Raw genomic sequence first — 17,983 nt, forward strand, 5'->3', positions numbered from 1 at the left:
CAGATAGAATGAACCGAACAGATAGAATGAATCTCGCCGGCTTGGGTAGCAACCCTCAATTTGTGTTGGCACTATATCTTGTGGAAGGATGAAATAATATTTTTAATGCAAATATGTCAGTCATTATTCGAATATGTTGGTAACCCGTTGTACAAAAGTGATAATGCACTCGAAGTCGGTGTTATTGTCATGGTTTGCCGGCCCTCGACTACCTCTCGAGCCCACCAATATCCATGCCAATATATCCTCCTAACACCGGCTTCCTTGGCATTATCACTTAATTGTACACACCACTCTCATTAACACAGAACATACTGTATACAGAAGTGGTTATTTCAGACCTGATTCAAATGCAGATTTATTTCTTAGAACTCAAGAAAAAACTTGAGTTTTATTAATTAGACTAGGCTGCGCTGGTGGCAACAGTATCATTGAATCAATATCATTGAAATCATTCCTGATTTTATAAATGTACAATGTTTGGTTAAACCACTAAGTTCAAGTTCTCCCTTGGAGTTTATCCTCGGGAATTGTTGTTACAAATTCTAAGAGTGGTGAGTGGAGGAGTCAAGCGCAGAGAGCAGGTAATTCAGTTCGTGGATATTTTATTCCATAGACTGTGGAGCCACGACATGCAAAACACCAGGGCGCATGAAACAACCCATCCCAAAATATAACGGACTAAAACTGTCCGGAAAAATACTGAATACACTCATACACCAGATAACAGGAAAACAAGCCCGCACAAATACCCAGCGGGCCTAGTGCCCTTAAATAGCCTACAAACAAACACTAACTAACTCAAAACAGGTGTACCCAATTACCCAATAAACAGAAACAAACGGAAAGGGAATCGATGGCAGCTAATAGGCCGGCAACGACGACTGCCGAGCGCCGCCCGAACAGGAAGAGGCACCATCTTCGGCGAAATTCGTGACAGTACCCCCCCCCCCGACGCGCGGCCTCGAGAACGACCCGGAGGACGAGGCGCGGGGAGATCCAGGTGGAGGCGGTGGAAATCCCTCAAGAGGGAAGGATCTAAAATGTCCCTCCCCGGTACCCAGCACCTCTCCTCCGGACCGTACCCCTCCCAGTCCACGAGGTACTGCAGGCCCCTCACCCGGCGTCTCGAGTCCAAAATAGCTTGTACTGTGTACGCCGGGGACCCCACGATGTCCAGAGGGGGGGGAGGGACCTCCGGTACCTCACCGTCTTGTAATAGACCAGCTACCACCGGCCTGAGGAGAGACACATGAAACGAGGGGTTAATGCGATAGTAAGGGGGAAGTTGCAATCTATAACACACCTCGTTTATCCTCATCAGGACTTTAAATGGCCCCACACACTGCGGCCCCAGCTTCCGGCAGGGCAGGCGGAGGGGCAGGTTTCGGGTCGAGAGCCAGACCCTGTCCCCTGATGCGAACATGGGGCCTCACTGCGGTGGCGGTCAGCGTCTCTCTTCTGCCGTTCACTGGCCTGCCTGAGAGAATCCTGGACTGCCCGCCAGGTCTCTCTAGAGCACTGTACCCACTCCTCCACCGCAGGAGCTTCGGTCTGACTCTGATGCCACGGAGCCAGGACCGGCTGGTAGCCCAGTACGCATTCGAATGGCGACATCTTCGTGGATGAATGACGAAGTGAGTTCTGGGCCAACTCTGCCCACGGAACGTACCTCTCCCATTCTCCTGGCCGGTCCTGGCAATACGACCTCAGAAACCTACCCACTTCCTGGTTTACTCTCTCCACCTGCCCATTACTTTCGGGGTGATAACCAGAGGTAAGGCTGACCGAGACCCCCAGATGCTCCATAAACGCCTTCCAAACCTGGGACGTGAACTGGAAACCCCAACCAGATACGATATCCTTTGGAACCCCATAGTGCCGGATGACGTGGGTAAATAGAGCCTCTGCAGTCTGTAGGGCCGTAGGGAGACCAGGCAATGGGAGGAGACGGCAGGACTTAGAGAACCGATCCACAATGACCAGAACGGTAGTGTTCCCCTGAGATGGGGGAAGATCAATAAGGAAATCTACCGAGAGATGGGACCCTGGCCGTTGTGGAACCGGGAGGGGTTGTAACTTCCCTCTAGGCAGATGCCTAGGAACCTTACTCTGAGCGCATACCGAACAGGAAGAGACATAGAGCTTCACATCTTTAGCTAAGGTGGGCCACCAGTATTTCGACCCTAAGACCCCGCACTGTCCTATCAATCCCTGGATGACCCGAAGACGGTAGTGTGTGAGCCCACCGAATCAATTTATCACGGACACCAAGCGGCACGTACCTACGACCGGTCGGACACTGTGTAGGCGCAGGTTCAACCCTCAACGCCCGCTCGATGTCCGCATCCACCTCCCATACCACCGGGGCCACCAGCCGAGAGGCTGGAAGGATGGGAGTGGGTTCGATGGACCGGTCCTCGGTGTCATAGAGACGGGACAGCGCGTCGGCCTTAGTATTAAGGGAACCTGGTCTATAAGAGATCGTAAATCCAAAATGGGTAAAGAACATGGCCCACCTAGCCTTCAGTCTCCTCGCTGCTCGAATATACTCCAGATTGCGGTGGTCAGTCCAGATGAGGAAAGGGTGTTCAGCCCCCTCTAGCCAGTGTTTCCACACCTTCAGGGCCATTACCATAGCCAGTAACTCCCGATCCCCCACATCATAGTTCCGCTCCGCGGGACCCAGCTTCTTAGAAAAGAAAGCTCAGGGACGGAGCTTCGGTGGCGTGCCCGAGCGCTGAGACAGCACGGCTCCAACCCCAGCCTCGGACGTATCCACCTCCACTATGAATGCTAACGAAGGGTCCGGATGCGCCAACACGGGAGCTTCAGTGAACAGCGCCTTCAACTGGTTGAAGGCTCCATCAGCCTCTGCCGACCACCGCAGACGCACCGGACCCCCCCTTCAACAGTGAGGTAATGGCCGCCGCTACTTGGCCAAAACCCCGGATAAACCTCCGGCAGTAATTGGCAAACCCTAAAAACCGCTGCACCTCCTTTACCGTGATCGGAGTCGGCCAATTACGCATGGCATTAACGCGGTCACACTCCATCACCACCCCCGAGCTGGAAATGCGATAACCCAGGAAGGAAACGGCTGGTTTGGAGAACACACATTTCTCAACCTTGACGTATAGGTCATGCTCCAGCAGTCGCCCAAGAACCTTGCGCACCAGGGAGACATGCGCGGCGCGTGTTGCAGAATAAATCAAGATGTCATCAATATAGACTACCACACCCTGCCCGTGCAAATCCCTGAGAATCTCATCTACAAAGGATTGGAAGACGGCTGGAGCATTTTTCAACCCATACGGCATGACGAGGTACTCATAGTGGCCTGATGTGGTACTAAACGCTGTTTTCCACTCGTCTCCTCCCCGAATACGCACCAGATTATACTCGCTCCTGAGGTCCAGTTTTGTGAAGAAACGCGCTCCGTGGAATGATTCCACCGCCGTAGCGATGAGAGGTAGCGGATAACTAAAACCCACTGTGATCGAATTGAGACCTCGATAATCAATGCACGGACGCAGACTTCCCTCCTTTGTCCTCACAAAAAAAGAAACTCGAGGAGACGGGTGACATGGAGGGCCGAATGTTCCCCTGTCTCAGAGCTTCCGTGACATATGTCTCCATAGCCAACGTCTCCTCCTGTGACAGTGGGTACACGTGACTCCGGGGAAGTGCAGCGTTCTCCTGGAGGTTTATCACGCAATCCCACCGTCGATGGGGTGGTAATTTGGTCGCTTTTCTCTTACTAAAAGCGATAGCCAATCGGCATATTCTGGGGGAATGCGCACGGTGGAAACCTGGTCTGGACTCTCCACCGTCGTGGCACCGATGGAAACTCCTATACACCTACCCGAACACTCGTCTGACCACCCCTGAAGAGCCCCCTGTTTCCAGGAAATGAGGGGATTGTGAATAGCCAGCCAGGGAACCCCCAACACCACTGGAAACCCAGGTGAATCAATAAGGTAGAAACTGATCTTCTCCCTATGATCCCCCTGCGTTACCATGTCCAGCGGAATCGTGGCCTCCCTGACCAGCCCTGACCCTAACGGTCGGCTATCTAAGGAGTGCACGGGGACAGGTGGGTCTATCTGCACTAACGGAATACCCAATTTACGGGCGAGTCCGCGATCCATAAAACTCCCAGCTACGCCTGAATCGACTAGCGCCTTATGCTGAAGAGAGGGGAAAAACTCAGGGGAAAAAATAAACAAAAACATGTGACCAACAAGGAGCTCTGGGTGAGTTTGGTGCTTGCTCACCTGGGGTGGCCGAGAAGTGTTCCGCCGGCCAGCTCGACTCTCAGAGGAACTCCTCCAGCACCGGTCCGAAGTGTGTCCTCTCCGTCCACAATAGGCGCAGGAGGAGCCTCCTCCTCTGGTCTCCCTAGATGCAGCTCCTCCCAACTCCATCGGAGTGGGAGCGGGAGGGCTGGAAGGTGGAATTGACAGGACCCCTTCTGAATGCCCGCGGGCAGCTAGCAGGTTGTCCCATCGAATCGATATGTCTATTAGTTCATCAAGGGAGAGAGTTGTGTCCCGACAAGCTAGCTCCCGGCGGGCGTACTCCCGGAGACTGCAACGGTAATGGTCCATCAGGGCCCTGTCATTCCACCCAGCACCAGCAGCTAGGGTCCTGAACTCCAACGCAAAGTCCTGCGCACTCCTCGTCTCCAGTTTGAGGTGGAACAGTCACTCACCCGCCGCTTTGCCCTCTGGTGGGTGGTCGAACACAGCTCGAAAATGACGGGTGAACTCCAGGTAGTTGTCCCGAGCCGAGTCTGGGCTGTTCCAGACAGAGTTGGCCCAGTCCAGGGCCCTGCCCGTTAAACAGGAGACGAGGAGGCTCACACTCTCCTCACCCGAGGGAGCCAGACGCACAGTAGCCAGGTAGAGCTCTAGCTGGAGCAAAAATCCCTGGCACCCAGCCGCAGCTCCATCGTACTCCCTCGGGGGGGAGAGACGCAATGTGCTGGACCCAGAGGACGACGTAGGTGGACTAGGTGGCGTCGTCTGTGGGGGAGCTGGGGTAGACGTCGGTAGACCACTCCTCTCCCATCGCTCCATTCTCTCCATCATCTGTTCCATCGCTGTACCGATCCGATGGAGGACAGCTGTATGGTGAAGGACGCGCTCCTCCATAGTTGGGAGAGGGGTGGTCGCTGCTTCTGCTGACTCCATTTAATTGGTGCGGGCTTCTGTTACAAATTCTAACAGTGGTGAGTGGAGGAGTCAAGCGCAGAGAGCAGATAATTCAATTTGTGGATATTTTATTCCATAGACTGTGGAGCCACGACATGCAAAACACCAGGGCGCATGAAACAACCCATCCCAAAATATAACAGACTAAAACTGTCCGGAAAAATACTGAATACACTCATACACCAGATAACAGGAAAACAAGCCCGCACAAATACCCAGCGGGCCTCGTGCCCTTAAATAGCCTACAAACAAACACTAACTAACTCAAAACAGGTGTACCCAATTACCCAATAAACAGAAACAAACGGAAAGGGAATCGATGGCAGCTAATAGTCCGGCGACGACGACCACCGAGCGCCGCCCGAACAGGAAGAGGCACCATCTTCGGCGAGATTCGTGACAATTGTAGATAGATGGTAGTGGTTCAGATGATTATGTGTGCCTCTATGGTCACCGAGGGGTTAGCATTACACAATGCATTGACCTACTGTCATTAGATTTCTGAAGTATATTAATTACAGATTTTCTACAATTGTAATGTGATTCCGTATTGTCTTTGTCATAGCCAAAGTATGCCAGTTTCACAGTAAGAAAACATTCATAATTACTTTACCTGATGGAACTGCCATACACAGTGCTCAATGATAGACAATACAATATGGATATTTTGAAATATGTCCATTTTCTTGCATACTGATGAGGTTGAGGACACTGATAGCCAAGTACGATACACTGTGTCTGTATGTGTGCATCTCAGTTATTATATTGCTTGGATTGTGAGAAAGGGGCGCATCATCGTATCCGTGGTCGTCACATGACATGTCGATGACCAATAAGAACTTTAGTAACTTTTTTGGCTATTTAATAAAGAAGGAAGAGCAAAGACAAAGCTGGAAATGACTGCAGTTATTCGTGGAGATCCCCATTTTCCTAAATCATCTGTTTTTAGTATTTGTTTTGTATATTCGGATTTTATAGGCTATCTAAAGTGGCCAAAGCTTTGCAGCATCTTATTTAAGGTTTTATTATCGTCGACGTCTGGCCTACCTCATAGGCAATCAAATGTTGGGAGAAAAGGCACAAGGTAAGTCTAATAATCCGCTAGTTGAATCTGTACAATTGTCTTAAACTTTGGATATGCCAACATTAACTTTGTAAACCCACAGATAGGTTTATGCAATATTTTATACATATAGCAATATGTCTCTAATGTTTTGTTGTAGCAAGCCCATTTCGAATAGCCTATTTAAAGTCATTAAGAATGAGATAGACCACAATTTTAATAAAGAAATTCTGTCTGCACTTCCCATATTTGTGGCTAGGCCGTAAAGCATAATGCATCCTGACAAATATTATATAAACCTTGCATAAGCCTTCAGTAGGCAAACTGGGAAATAAGCTATTCAAAAGTATTTATCCTTGAACACTTTAATTTTTTGTTTGTTTGGCTTCTTCATGTCTCAGTAAGAAAAAGAAGAAAAATATTACGCTAGCTACCTGGTTTGGCGCATTTGAAATAAAAGTGGTACAAAATTAAATGCTTCCTCTCCACATCTGAACTTGAGGTATAGAGTAGGCTAATAGATTTGCATATTTGCCAGAACGTCAAATAGAGTCAGTGTGAATCAATGAATCTAATTTAATTCTACAAAATAGCTTATACCCGAACAAAATAATTAAGCCTACTTATCGAATATAACCTAATCTTCCTATTTTGTAATGAATAATTATAAAAAAAAATAGTTAATAGACTAACGCTCCTTGTTGAAATGTGTTGTTTAAACAGCCTTGAAATATAATTAAGTCATATGCAAAGGGCCTGCGTTTCCTTTTATAAATCTACCTAGCATATATCTAAGGCCTATTGATGTGAAAGTATACGTCTATCCTTTGATGCGTAGGCTATAGACCTACTAATTTCTTGTAAAAACAATATTGCTGTTCACATCAATATGGCCTAATTTAGTCACATAATTAAAATAACGAAAACTAAAACGACTGATGATTATGTGAGTAGGAATATCAATAACAACAAAAACATGAATAATAATAACAGTAATTGTAATAACGGTCGATATAGCCTAACAATGCTACATAATGTTAATATAAATATGATTATTATTAATCATCATACTAATACGATTAATAAGAAAATAATACTAATAATAGGCCTACTAACAATATTAATAGTAATGGCTAATATCACCTTCGGTCATCCTCTGTTCCTTTTTGATGGTTCACGGCATTCTCCTTCAGATTTGACATCTCTAACCGTTTATTATGTTGCAAGAAAGAGTACACCTTACCGCTTAGGTTGTTTCCGAAAAATAGGTGGTCGCATCCACTGATCAATGACCTATCTCCCAATAGAAGAGCCTTGAGTACAGGACCTGTGTCGAAGGCTATGCGTGCGAGGTTTATACAGATAGAAGACTACTGAAACTGAAGCGCGCGTGGCGGTTTGGATTATACAACGCGTTATTCTATCCTAGTTTGGGGCATTTCATGATTTATAGGATTAAGCACTTGGAAGAAGGGGACAATAAAGGTATCCATCTATGCGTCTTATATTTGGTGTTTTTGGGCTCAATGAATCTCTCTAATCATGTGCCTGTTTAATTTGAGGATGTTTGTTACCCCTAATAGACGTAACATAAAAATAAAATTCAATTGGATTTGTATAAACTATTAATATAAAAATGGTATGTATGCTCGCATACAGTATGGAATCATCGGTCTTATTTTTGTGAAATAGACTAAAACTATTGCCAATCAGCTCTCATTATTAAAATGCGAATATTACTAGATCAACTATTTATCATGTTCAGTGTGGAAATCAATAAACTTCTGCATTCTTCGCCTATGTACATTATGATTTGTCAACCCATATAAAGATCATCATTATTATTAGCCAAACTTGTTTTTGTTAGGTTTTAGGACTACTGGAATTACGTTTTGATTTAAAACAGACATTTTTGTCACAACTGCTATGAATCCTGCAATTTCGTCCTGCATTTTACAATGTGTCATGGGCAGTAAATGCATTCGATTAAGAAACGGTACATGATTTGAATTAATTGATTAATGACATCCCTGCGTCACCGTTTTTCTTGACCCTTGATTTTATTCGCTAACTAGGCGTCCCTTTGAAAGTAATGGACTACACCTATGATGCCGATTTGGAAGAATTGTGTCCTGTTTGTGGAGATAAGGTCTCAGGATACCACTATGGACTCCTTACATGTGAAAGTTGTAAGGTATTTTCATTTGGAATTACTCATTATTTAAAATGTCCTTTTCCCCCTTGTGTTTGTGGGTATTGTGGCCCGTCAACCTAATGTAGATATTTTCTCCAGGGCTTCTTCAAGAGGACAGTCCAGAATAATAAGAGGTACACTTGTGCAGAAAACCAGGAGTGTAAAATAGACAAAACACAGCGGAAGAGATGTCCCTTCTGCCGATTCCAGAAATGCCTCAATGTTGGCATGAGATTAGAAGGTATGGTTCTCCTCATCATTTTACCCATTAATTTGACGTTATCAGTGAGAGCATTTCAACAGTATTGTCCAGAAGAAATATGCCCTTAATGTTGTGGCATATTTTTCCATATGCAAATCAAATTTTATTACTGTAGATCTATTTGCATTTTTTTAATCATTTGCTATTCATCTAAAATATGTACATTTCTTCTTTGTGGTCAGTAGGCCTACACTAAAAATAAAAGGTATCTGGAGCATCCTAGGGGTTCTTCAAATTGAAACTGTGGGGAACCCCTATAAGTTCTTCCAAGAACCCCATTACCTTTCGAAGAAACTTTTGGGGTACATTTCTGAACTATCTCCCCTTCCCTATTATTATTAATTAATAATAATATGCATAACAATAACACACTTTTTTGTTGTCAGTGTTGATTTTGATTTTAGTGGCAAAGCAGAATAAAATATCAAAATATGACGTAAACTCCGAGCAGAGCCCCAAGTTCAATGGGCCCTCTGGAGTATTGATGTTAATGTGTTGATGTTCTCTGTATCTATTGCCAGACTGATTTAGCGTTTTTTTTTTTTTTTTACCTTTATTTAACCAGGCAAGTCAGTTAAGAACACATTCTTATTTTCAATGACGGCCTAGGAACAGTGGGTTAACTGCCTGTTCAGGGGCAGAACGACAGATTTGTACCTTGTCAGCTCAGGGGTTTGAACTCACAACCTTCCAGTTACCAACGCTCTAACCACTAGGCTACGCTGCCGCAGTGAATGGGGATCGAACAGGTTTCCTGTTATATTCATCAGAGGTGTAGGGAGAGTGAAGTCTGTGAATCCAAAAAATAGTAATTACACAGATGATTGACAGAATATGCACACGACAGTATTCACCTTGCCCTATTTGGTAAAAGACCAAGTCCACATTATGGCAATAACAGCTCAAATAAGCAAAGAGAAATGACAGTCCATCATTACTTAAAGACTTTAAGGTCAGTCAATACAGAACATTTCAAGAACTTTGAAAGTTTCTAGAAGTGCAGTCGCAAAAACCATCAATGGCTATGATGAAACTGGTTCTCATGAGGACCGCCACAGGACTGGAAGACCCAGTGTTACCTCTGCTGCAGAGGATACATTCATTAGAGTTACCAGCCTCAGAAATTTGCAGCCAAAATAAATGCTTCACAGAGTTCAAGTAACAGACACATCTCAACATGTTCAGAGGAGACTTGTGTGAATCAGGCCTTCATGGTCGAATTGCTGCAAAGAAACCACTACTAAAGGGCACCAATGAGAATAAGATTTTTATGAATTGTTCAGCAGTCTAATGGCTTGGGAGTAGAAGCTGTTGAGGAACCTTTTGGCCCTAGACTTGACGCTCCGGTACCTGTGATTTATTTAGAATTCAAGGCACACTTAACCAACATGGCTACCACAGCATTCTGCAGCGATATGCCATCCCATCTGGTTTGGGCTTAGTGGGACGATAATTTATTTTTCAACAGGACAATGACCCAACACACTAAGGGCTATTTTACCAAGAAGGAGAGAAGACTTGGCCTCCACAATCCCCCAACCTCAAACAATTTGAGATTGTTTAGGATGAGTCAGATCGCAGAGTGATGGAAAAGCAGCCAACAAGTGCTCAGCATATGTGGGATGTCATGTCATCCGCACCCAATACAGCCAGCCTTCAAATTATTCTTATAGCATACAGTTGAAGTCGGAAGTTAACATACACTTAGGTTGAAGTCATTAAAACTGGTTTTTCAAACACTCCCCAAATGTCTTGCAAACAAACTATAGTTTTGGCAAATCGGTTAGGACATCTACTTTGTGCATGGCACAAGTAATATTTCCAACAATTGTTTACAGACTGATTATTTCACTTATAATTCACTGTATCATAATTCCAGTGGGTCAGAAATTTACATATACTAAATTGACTGTGCCTTTAAACAGCTTGGAAAATCCCAGAAAATGATGTCAATGCGTTTGAAGCTTCTGATAGGCTAATTGACATCATTGGAGTGAATTGGAGGTGTACCTGTGGATGTATTTCAAGGCCTACCTTCAAACTCAGTGCCTCTTTGCTTGAGATCATGGGAAAATCAAAAGAAATCAGCCAAGATCTCAGAAAAAAAACCCAGACTACGGTTTGCAACTGCACATGAGGACAAAGATCGTACTTTTTGGAGAAAAGTCCTCTGGTCTGATGAAACAAAAATAGAACTGTTTGGCCATTATGACCATCGTTATGTTTGGAGGAAAAAGGGGGAAGCTTGCAAGCCAAAGAACACCATCCCAACTGTGAAGCATGGGGTGGCAGCATCATGCTGTGGGGGTGCTTTGCTGCAGGAGGGACTGGTGCACTTCACAAAATAGATGGCATCATGAGGAGGAAGACTATGTGGATATATTGAAGCAACATCTCAAGACATCAGTCAGGAAGTTAAAGCTTGGTGGCAAATGGATCTTCCAAATGGACAATGACCCCAAGCATACTTCCAAAGTTGTGGCAAATGGCTTAAGGACAACAAAGTCAAGGTATTGGAGTGGCTATTACAAAGCCCTGACCTCAATCCTATAGAACATTTGTGGGCAGAACTGAAAAAGCATGTGCGAGCAAGGAGGCCTACAAACCTGACTCAGTTACACCAGCTCTGTCAGGAGGAATGGGCCAAAATTCACCCAACTTATTGTGGGAAGCATGTGGAAGGCTACCCGAAACATTTGACCCAAGTTAAACAATTTAAAGGCAATGCTACCAAATACTAATTGAGTGTATGTAAACTTCTGACCCAATGGGAATGTGATGACAGAAAGAAAAGCTGGAATAAGTCATTCTCTCGACTATTATTGTGACATTTCACATTCTTAAAATAAAGTGGTAATCCTAACTGACCTACGACAGGGAATTTTTACTAGGATTAAATGTCAGGAATTGTGAAAAACTGGGTTGAAATGTATTTGGCTAAGGTGTATGTCTGACTTCAACTCTACATATTCTTACCCCTGTTGATTGATTTCCTTTGAATTGTGTCCATTTTCTGTTTTACAAAGATTTGCACAAATATGAAAGATAGATGGTATCATCATGAAATAATATCAATATAGATCATATAAGGGACATATAAGGGACAAACCTTAAATTAAGGAGATCTTTACATTTTTCAGTTAAGTGCCTGCACCTGCTGTCCTTTCACATTCAAATGTTTCAGTTTGGCAGTTAGGTTCATGCAAGAAACCCCACCAACTAAGGAGGTTTCTCCATGAACCCCACCTCCAATGGGTGTCAAGAATCTGAAGTTTCTTCAAAGAACTTTGAGGATATTAAAAGAACCCTTGTTGAACCGCTACATTTTAGAGTATAGAATGGATTTTATAGCCTGTCTTAGCAATCAGTTGCATCTGGATTGTCAAATGTTTGTGCAAAAGTTGTTGTGGTAGCTTTGCATTAGGGACAGACAACATACAGACTAGAGTGTCCATGTGGTTTTGTGAGGGGATAGAGCATGCAAAACATGACGGTGGCCAGAGCACCGATTTCACCAGTGATTCCCAGGCATGTGATGCGAGAAAGCACCTGTTTCCGTGGAGAAATGACACATTCTTGACTTGCTGATAAAACTCTGGGCTTCTCGCTGATGGTTTTAAGCGTTCTATTTACATCAACAAGCTTAGTGTTACGTACCGTCAAAGGCATTAGCTTATGTTGTGTATAGTAAATTGTCAAAAAGATAATTCAAATGTGTAGTAGAATAAAGGAGAATGGGTCACACTTTCAACAAACTATCTGTTGATGAGCAACTGCTTGCTACAGTTAGGGTTAAGGTTAGGGTAAGGTTTCGAATAAGGATAAGGGTTAAGTTTAGAGTTAGGAAAAGGGTTAAGGTTAGGGTTACAGCTAGGGTTAGGAGATAGTTAGCTGAAATGCTACTGATACTGTAGTCTATCCAAATAAAGTGTTACCGGAGTATGATACCCTGGCGGTTGTTTTACATTGCTTTTTCAAAAAATTGGTTCAGGAAACTGCCAAACATTCCTGACTAAATTAGGATATTTTCCTGTGCACTTGTTATGGCTGTATTTTCAATGATAGACGTTTGACTGAGTTTGTCTTTATAAGGACTAACATAAGGAGTTATTTTACATGAGTGACATTTTTCCATGATATCTTTCTGGCTAAAGTAGCCTAGTAACAAATGGCATGTAACAGATCCACTGTTGTCGATAGAGGTTCTGTTTCTCAACGTGATGTCTCTTCTTTGACAGCGGTGCGTGCAGACCGCATGCGTGGGGGCAGGAACAAGTTTGGCCCCATGTACAAGCGGGACAGAGCCATGAAGCAGCAGAAGAAGGCTTTGATCCGTTCCACAGGCTTCAAGCTGGATTCTGCTCCTCCACAGCTCTCGCCTGTACAGACTAACTATGGCTTCACCGGCACCCTGCACAGCCTCCCATCCCTCCCCAAAGGCCTCATGCCCACCATCCCAACCTCCATCAACCCCACAGACTACGAGGCCAGCCTCTACGGACCCCCCTCCCTGGGGGTGGCCATGCAACCCCATGGGCCCCTGCCCACCCAGTACCAGTACACAGCATTCCCCAGCAGGGCCATCAAGTCTGAGTACCCTGACCCCTACACAAGCTCCCCAGAGTCTCTGGTGGGGTACCCCTTACCGGACGGATTCCCCTCCGGTGGCTCCCCGCAGCTTCCCAGCCAGCCCCCCCTCGTGCTGGAGCTGCTGCGCTGCGACCCAGATGAGATGCAGGTGCAGAGTAAGATCATGGCCTTCTTGCAGCAGGAGCAGAGTGGCCGGGGCCGGCAGGAAAAGCTCAGCACCTTCAGCCTCATGTGTCGCATGGCCGACCAGACTCTGTTCTCCATAGTGGAGTGGGCCAGGAGCTGCATCTTCTTCAAGGAGCTCAAGGTAAGCTCCCAGGCTCCAGTCCACAGGGAAACAATAGGCGAGAGATGCACATTGAGAAATTATCCTTATAATCATGATCGCATTATCATATCTTATCATTGTATTGATCATACTTAATAGATAACCAATATCAAGAATATTCAAGAAAAAATGACAGAGGTAGAGCTTTATCTTTTGGTTACCTGATGTTCTTTCTAAAACGTTGCACCCGTACACAGATATTGGCAGTAAAGAATGAAGGCCTGTGTAAAATGATCTATTTATTATGACAGATTGCTGTCATTGTTTCTGTATCTCCTTGTTCCTGGTGGAGGCACTCAAACAGCAGCAGTTAAAGAGGTGACGCCATAACCCATTCTGTTTCCCTCTGGGTAATGATTTGAGATGCATCACTGTCCAAGTCAGATAGGCCTTGTACTTTAATTCCCTTTGTCAACTGAATGGTGCATTTGAGTTGTGCCATACGGTACAGCACAAGTTATGGCCCCAGTCAAATGTTACTCCCGGCCCCAAAGGAGAAAGACATCAATACTGTTGTCGGACACTGTGGTGGCTGACCTGGATATGTTACAAAATACTTTTCTATTTACATTTTATTTTTAGAGCGGTTCACCTGCATTGGTATCAGAAGTCTGATGGCACTATGTTGTGATAGGAGCATCTGCTAAATTAAGTAAATATAATTGCAAATAAAAAAATTACAATTGCAAAGCATGCTGAGAATTATTCTACTGAGCTCCGCCCGACACATGGTCATTAATAATACCCAGTGTGCTTTGTAGTTAATTTTGGGATGTGTATTTTCATGTATACCTTTACATTTTGATCATTTGGTAGACACTCTTATCCAGAGTTCAACTAAAGTAGATAAACAACAACATATCTTGCTATCAGCAAGCCACTGTATCAGCAAGTAAAATGTTTCGGTATCAGTTACTGAGAATATTGTTGTTGTTTTGGGCCAGTTACTTGCAAATTAAATTCTGTACTTTAAAATAGAAAATACATGTATTTTAATTAAATGCATTTGAAAATATAAGTATTTTGTAGTCTATTTTGATACATTGATCTTAATGGTATTTTGTAATTGTATTTTGTACTTTTTGCCCATCCATAATGAATGCTGACCAGTGCTATTGCTCAATGGTCACTGTGCTAATTGTTCATGATGTCCTCAGCCAGAGAATGGTTTGCGACGGGAACTTACTAATGGATTGTTTGTTCTTGTAGCACCAGATCTGAATTGAAGCGTACATTTAGAAGCAACTTTTTGTCACGTTATTGTTATTTCTCTCTCAGCCTTGTCTTCGTGACAGTGAGTCCATTGTGTGGATTATCTGATGGGCCACACTCCCTGAGTGAGAAAGGAACATGGTACAGTGCTTTCAGAAAGCATTCATATCCCTTAACTTATTTCACACATTGTTGTGTTACAGCCTGAAATCAAAATGGATTAAATATTTTTTTAAATCCTCACCCATTTACACACAAAACCCCATAATGACAAAAACATTTTTTAAGACATTTTTGCAAATTTATTGAAAATGTAATACAGAAATGTCTATTTTACATAAGTATTCACACCCCTGAGCCAATACTTTTTACAAGCACCTTTGCCGGCGATTATAGCTTTGAGTCATGGGTATGTCTGTATCAGCTTTGGATTTTCTCCCATTTCTCCCATTCTTCCGTTCTCAAGCTCTGTTAAGTTAGATGGGGAGCGTCAGTGAACAGCAATCTTCAAGTCTTTCCACAAATTTTTATTGGGATTCAAGCCTGGGCTTTGGTTTGGCCACTCAAGGGCTTTCACATTCTTGTTCTGAAGCCAGTCCAGCGTTACTTTGGCTGTATGCTTGGGGTCATTGTCCTGTTGGAACGTAAATCTTCTCCCCAGTCTAAGGTCGTTTTCACTCTGAAGCAGGTTCTCATCAAGGATTGGCCTTTATTTGGCTCCATTCATTATTCCCTCGATCCTTACTAGTTTCCCAGTCCCTGCCGCTGAAAAGCATCTCCACAGCATGATGCTACCATCACCATGTTTCACGGAAGGGATGATGTTAAATGGGTGATGAGCTGTGCCTGGCTTTCTCCAGACATAGCGCTTTGCATTCATCAAACACAGAATCTATTGCCTCATGCTCTGAGTCTTTCACGTGCCTTTTTTTATTAAACTCCAGGCGTGCTGTCATGTGACTTTTTCTCGGGAGTGGCTTCAAGGAACTATGTAGTTCTTTCAGAGTGGTCATTGGGATCTTGGTCACCTCCCTGACCACTGTCCATCTTGCCCGGTTGCTCAGTTTGGTCGGATGGCCAGCTCTAGGCAGTCAGGGTAGTTCCATATTTTTTCAATTTCCCAATGATGGAGATGACTGTGCTCTTGTAAACTTTTGACACTCTAGAAATTGTTTTATACCTTTCATCAGATATATGCCGCATCACAAATCTATAGTATAATTTCTGCTCTGACACACTGTCAACTGTGGGACCTTATATATACAGGTGTGTTTCTTTTTAAATAATGTCCAAACAATTGAAATGGCCATAGGTGAACTCCAGTCAAGTTGTAGTGGCATCTCAAGGATGATCAAAGGAAATTGGATGCACCTGAGGTCAATAGCAAAGGGGCTTGAATACTTACGTAAATGATACCCCAGTAGACTCAAAAATACCCAAGACAACTCAAAGCTATAATCACCGCCAAAGGTGCTACAAATTAGCAAAAATGTCTAAAAACATGTTTTCACTTTGTCATTATGGGGTATTGTGTGTAGATGGGTGAGAACAAAATCTATTTAATCCATTTTGAATTCAGGCTGTAGCACTACAATATGTGAAATGAGTCAAGGGGTATGAATACTTTCTGAAGGCACTGTATCTTTGTATAGGCTGTGTCAGAGGGATACACACATGGGCCCGTGACCCCTCACTTTAGTCTTTCAACTGGGTTATTTTAAGGCTGGTAGGCCTATATGCCTCTGAGGACCCATGTTCTGATGTAGTGATCAGTGGTCAGGAGTTAGTGCAGTATCATCAGTACTATGGTGTAAGACCTGACTGGGGAGGAGAATTCTGCCCCCGGACTCACAATGGTCTGAGACATAACATCAATGATAGTAATGGGGCTTTTGTTTTGAAATAATATCAGATTAAATGGTCATCATATCTGATTTTATAAAATGTTATGTAATCTCATCTAGCTATGGGATTATGCTTATGGAAAATGTGAGAGCCTGTGTGTATCTGTGTGTATGTGAGTGTGTGTGTGTGAAATGTTGTGTCTGTTTCCTCCATGAGAGAAAGTACAGTAGGTTGCTGTGCCCTTCAGCTTCCTCCCCATGACCCCCCCTCTGATGAATCAAGACGTTTTGTGTTGGTCCTGTAGCTCCAACCGGGAGCAAGATTGGACTTCTCCTCTGGACAGATATATAGTTTCATTCAAGTGGTAGTAATTCTGTCATCCCCGTGCCAGATGAATGTGTGTCCGGGTGCGGGACAACTCTATTAGGGGGCTACAGCAACACTCTGTGTGTCACCAGCTGCAGAGCTGCAGAATTACTGACTGAGGCGTCCTTCGGCTCCCAGAGTCATATGTACTAGCAGTGTGGAGTGTCCAATCACCTCCCCCTGGCCAGCCCCTCACACACCAGACGCTACCGTCAGCTTTAATGGGCTAGCTAGGGGGGTGACGGAGGACACGGACAGGTGAGGAGGTTAGAGAGGTCATCTCTGTGGCTCGTAAATGCAGCGTGATGAGTTGCGAGACACTGACACCAGACCCAGATGCTGGAAATATGGCACAAGGACCTTCATCTTCCTCCCTGGGTTTTATAGTCACCCCATTTATCTGTCCATGTAGCTATGTGTGTTTCAGGTGGAACCACACAATCCCATGTGGATGCTAGCTTTTAAGGGGGTTGATGTTAGATTGATGCCCGCTTGAGTTTGTAATATCAGTGTAGGCTGTTTTATTTGACATTGGGTTTGACATTAGATTAGTTCTCCACTACCACCAAGTTTTGCCGTCTGTGTGGAATGAGTTTAAGCTTTGAGGTGACCTGCTGTTTTCTGTCTCTTCTTTGAGGTGGGGGATCAGATGAAGCTTCTTCACAACTGCTGGTCTGAGCTGCTGGTTCTGGACCATGTCTTCAGACAAGTGCAGCACGGGAATGAGAGCAGCCTGTTGCTGGTTACTGGCCAAGAGGTAAGCAGCCTCACAGTTCCAATATAAAACTAATACAATGCTCATGTATTCATGAATATCAGAAATACATACACAGTCATACACACATGCACATTCATCATGTAGTCATGACAAATATACAACCTCTATGGATGGCAATAATATTTGTGT

At 44.3% G+C, this 17,983-nt stretch overlaps 1 protein-coding gene across 2 annotated transcripts in view; it reads left to right on the forward strand.

The window, feature by feature from the left end:
* Positions 1-6,100: 6,100 nt before the first annotated feature.
* Positions 6,101-17,983, forward strand: part of LOC135514248 (nuclear receptor subfamily 5 group A member 2-like) — a 28,049-nt gene continuing 16,166 nt past the window's right edge. Inside the window, exons 1-5 of one of the 2 annotated variants that reach the window (XM_064937590.1) lie at positions 6,101-6,300; positions 8,355-8,473; positions 8,573-8,714; positions 12,974-13,632; positions 17,714-17,833. In XM_064937590.1, coding sequence (XP_064793662.1) covers positions 6,279-6,300; positions 8,355-8,473; positions 8,573-8,714; positions 12,974-13,632; positions 17,714-17,833 — 1,062 coding nt within the window. In that variant the 5' untranslated portion in view covers positions 6,101-6,278. The remainder of the gene's footprint in view (positions 6,301-8,354; positions 8,474-8,572; positions 8,715-12,973; positions 13,633-17,713; positions 17,834-17,983) is intronic. The other variant, XM_064937591.1, reaches the window with a different exon arrangement.

This window comes from Oncorhynchus masou, chromosome 25, assembly GCF_036934945.1.
Source record: "Oncorhynchus masou masou isolate Uvic2021 chromosome 25, UVic_Omas_1.1, whole genome shotgun sequence".
Lineage (NCBI taxonomy): Eukaryota > Metazoa > Chordata > Actinopteri > Salmoniformes > Salmonidae > Oncorhynchus > Oncorhynchus masou.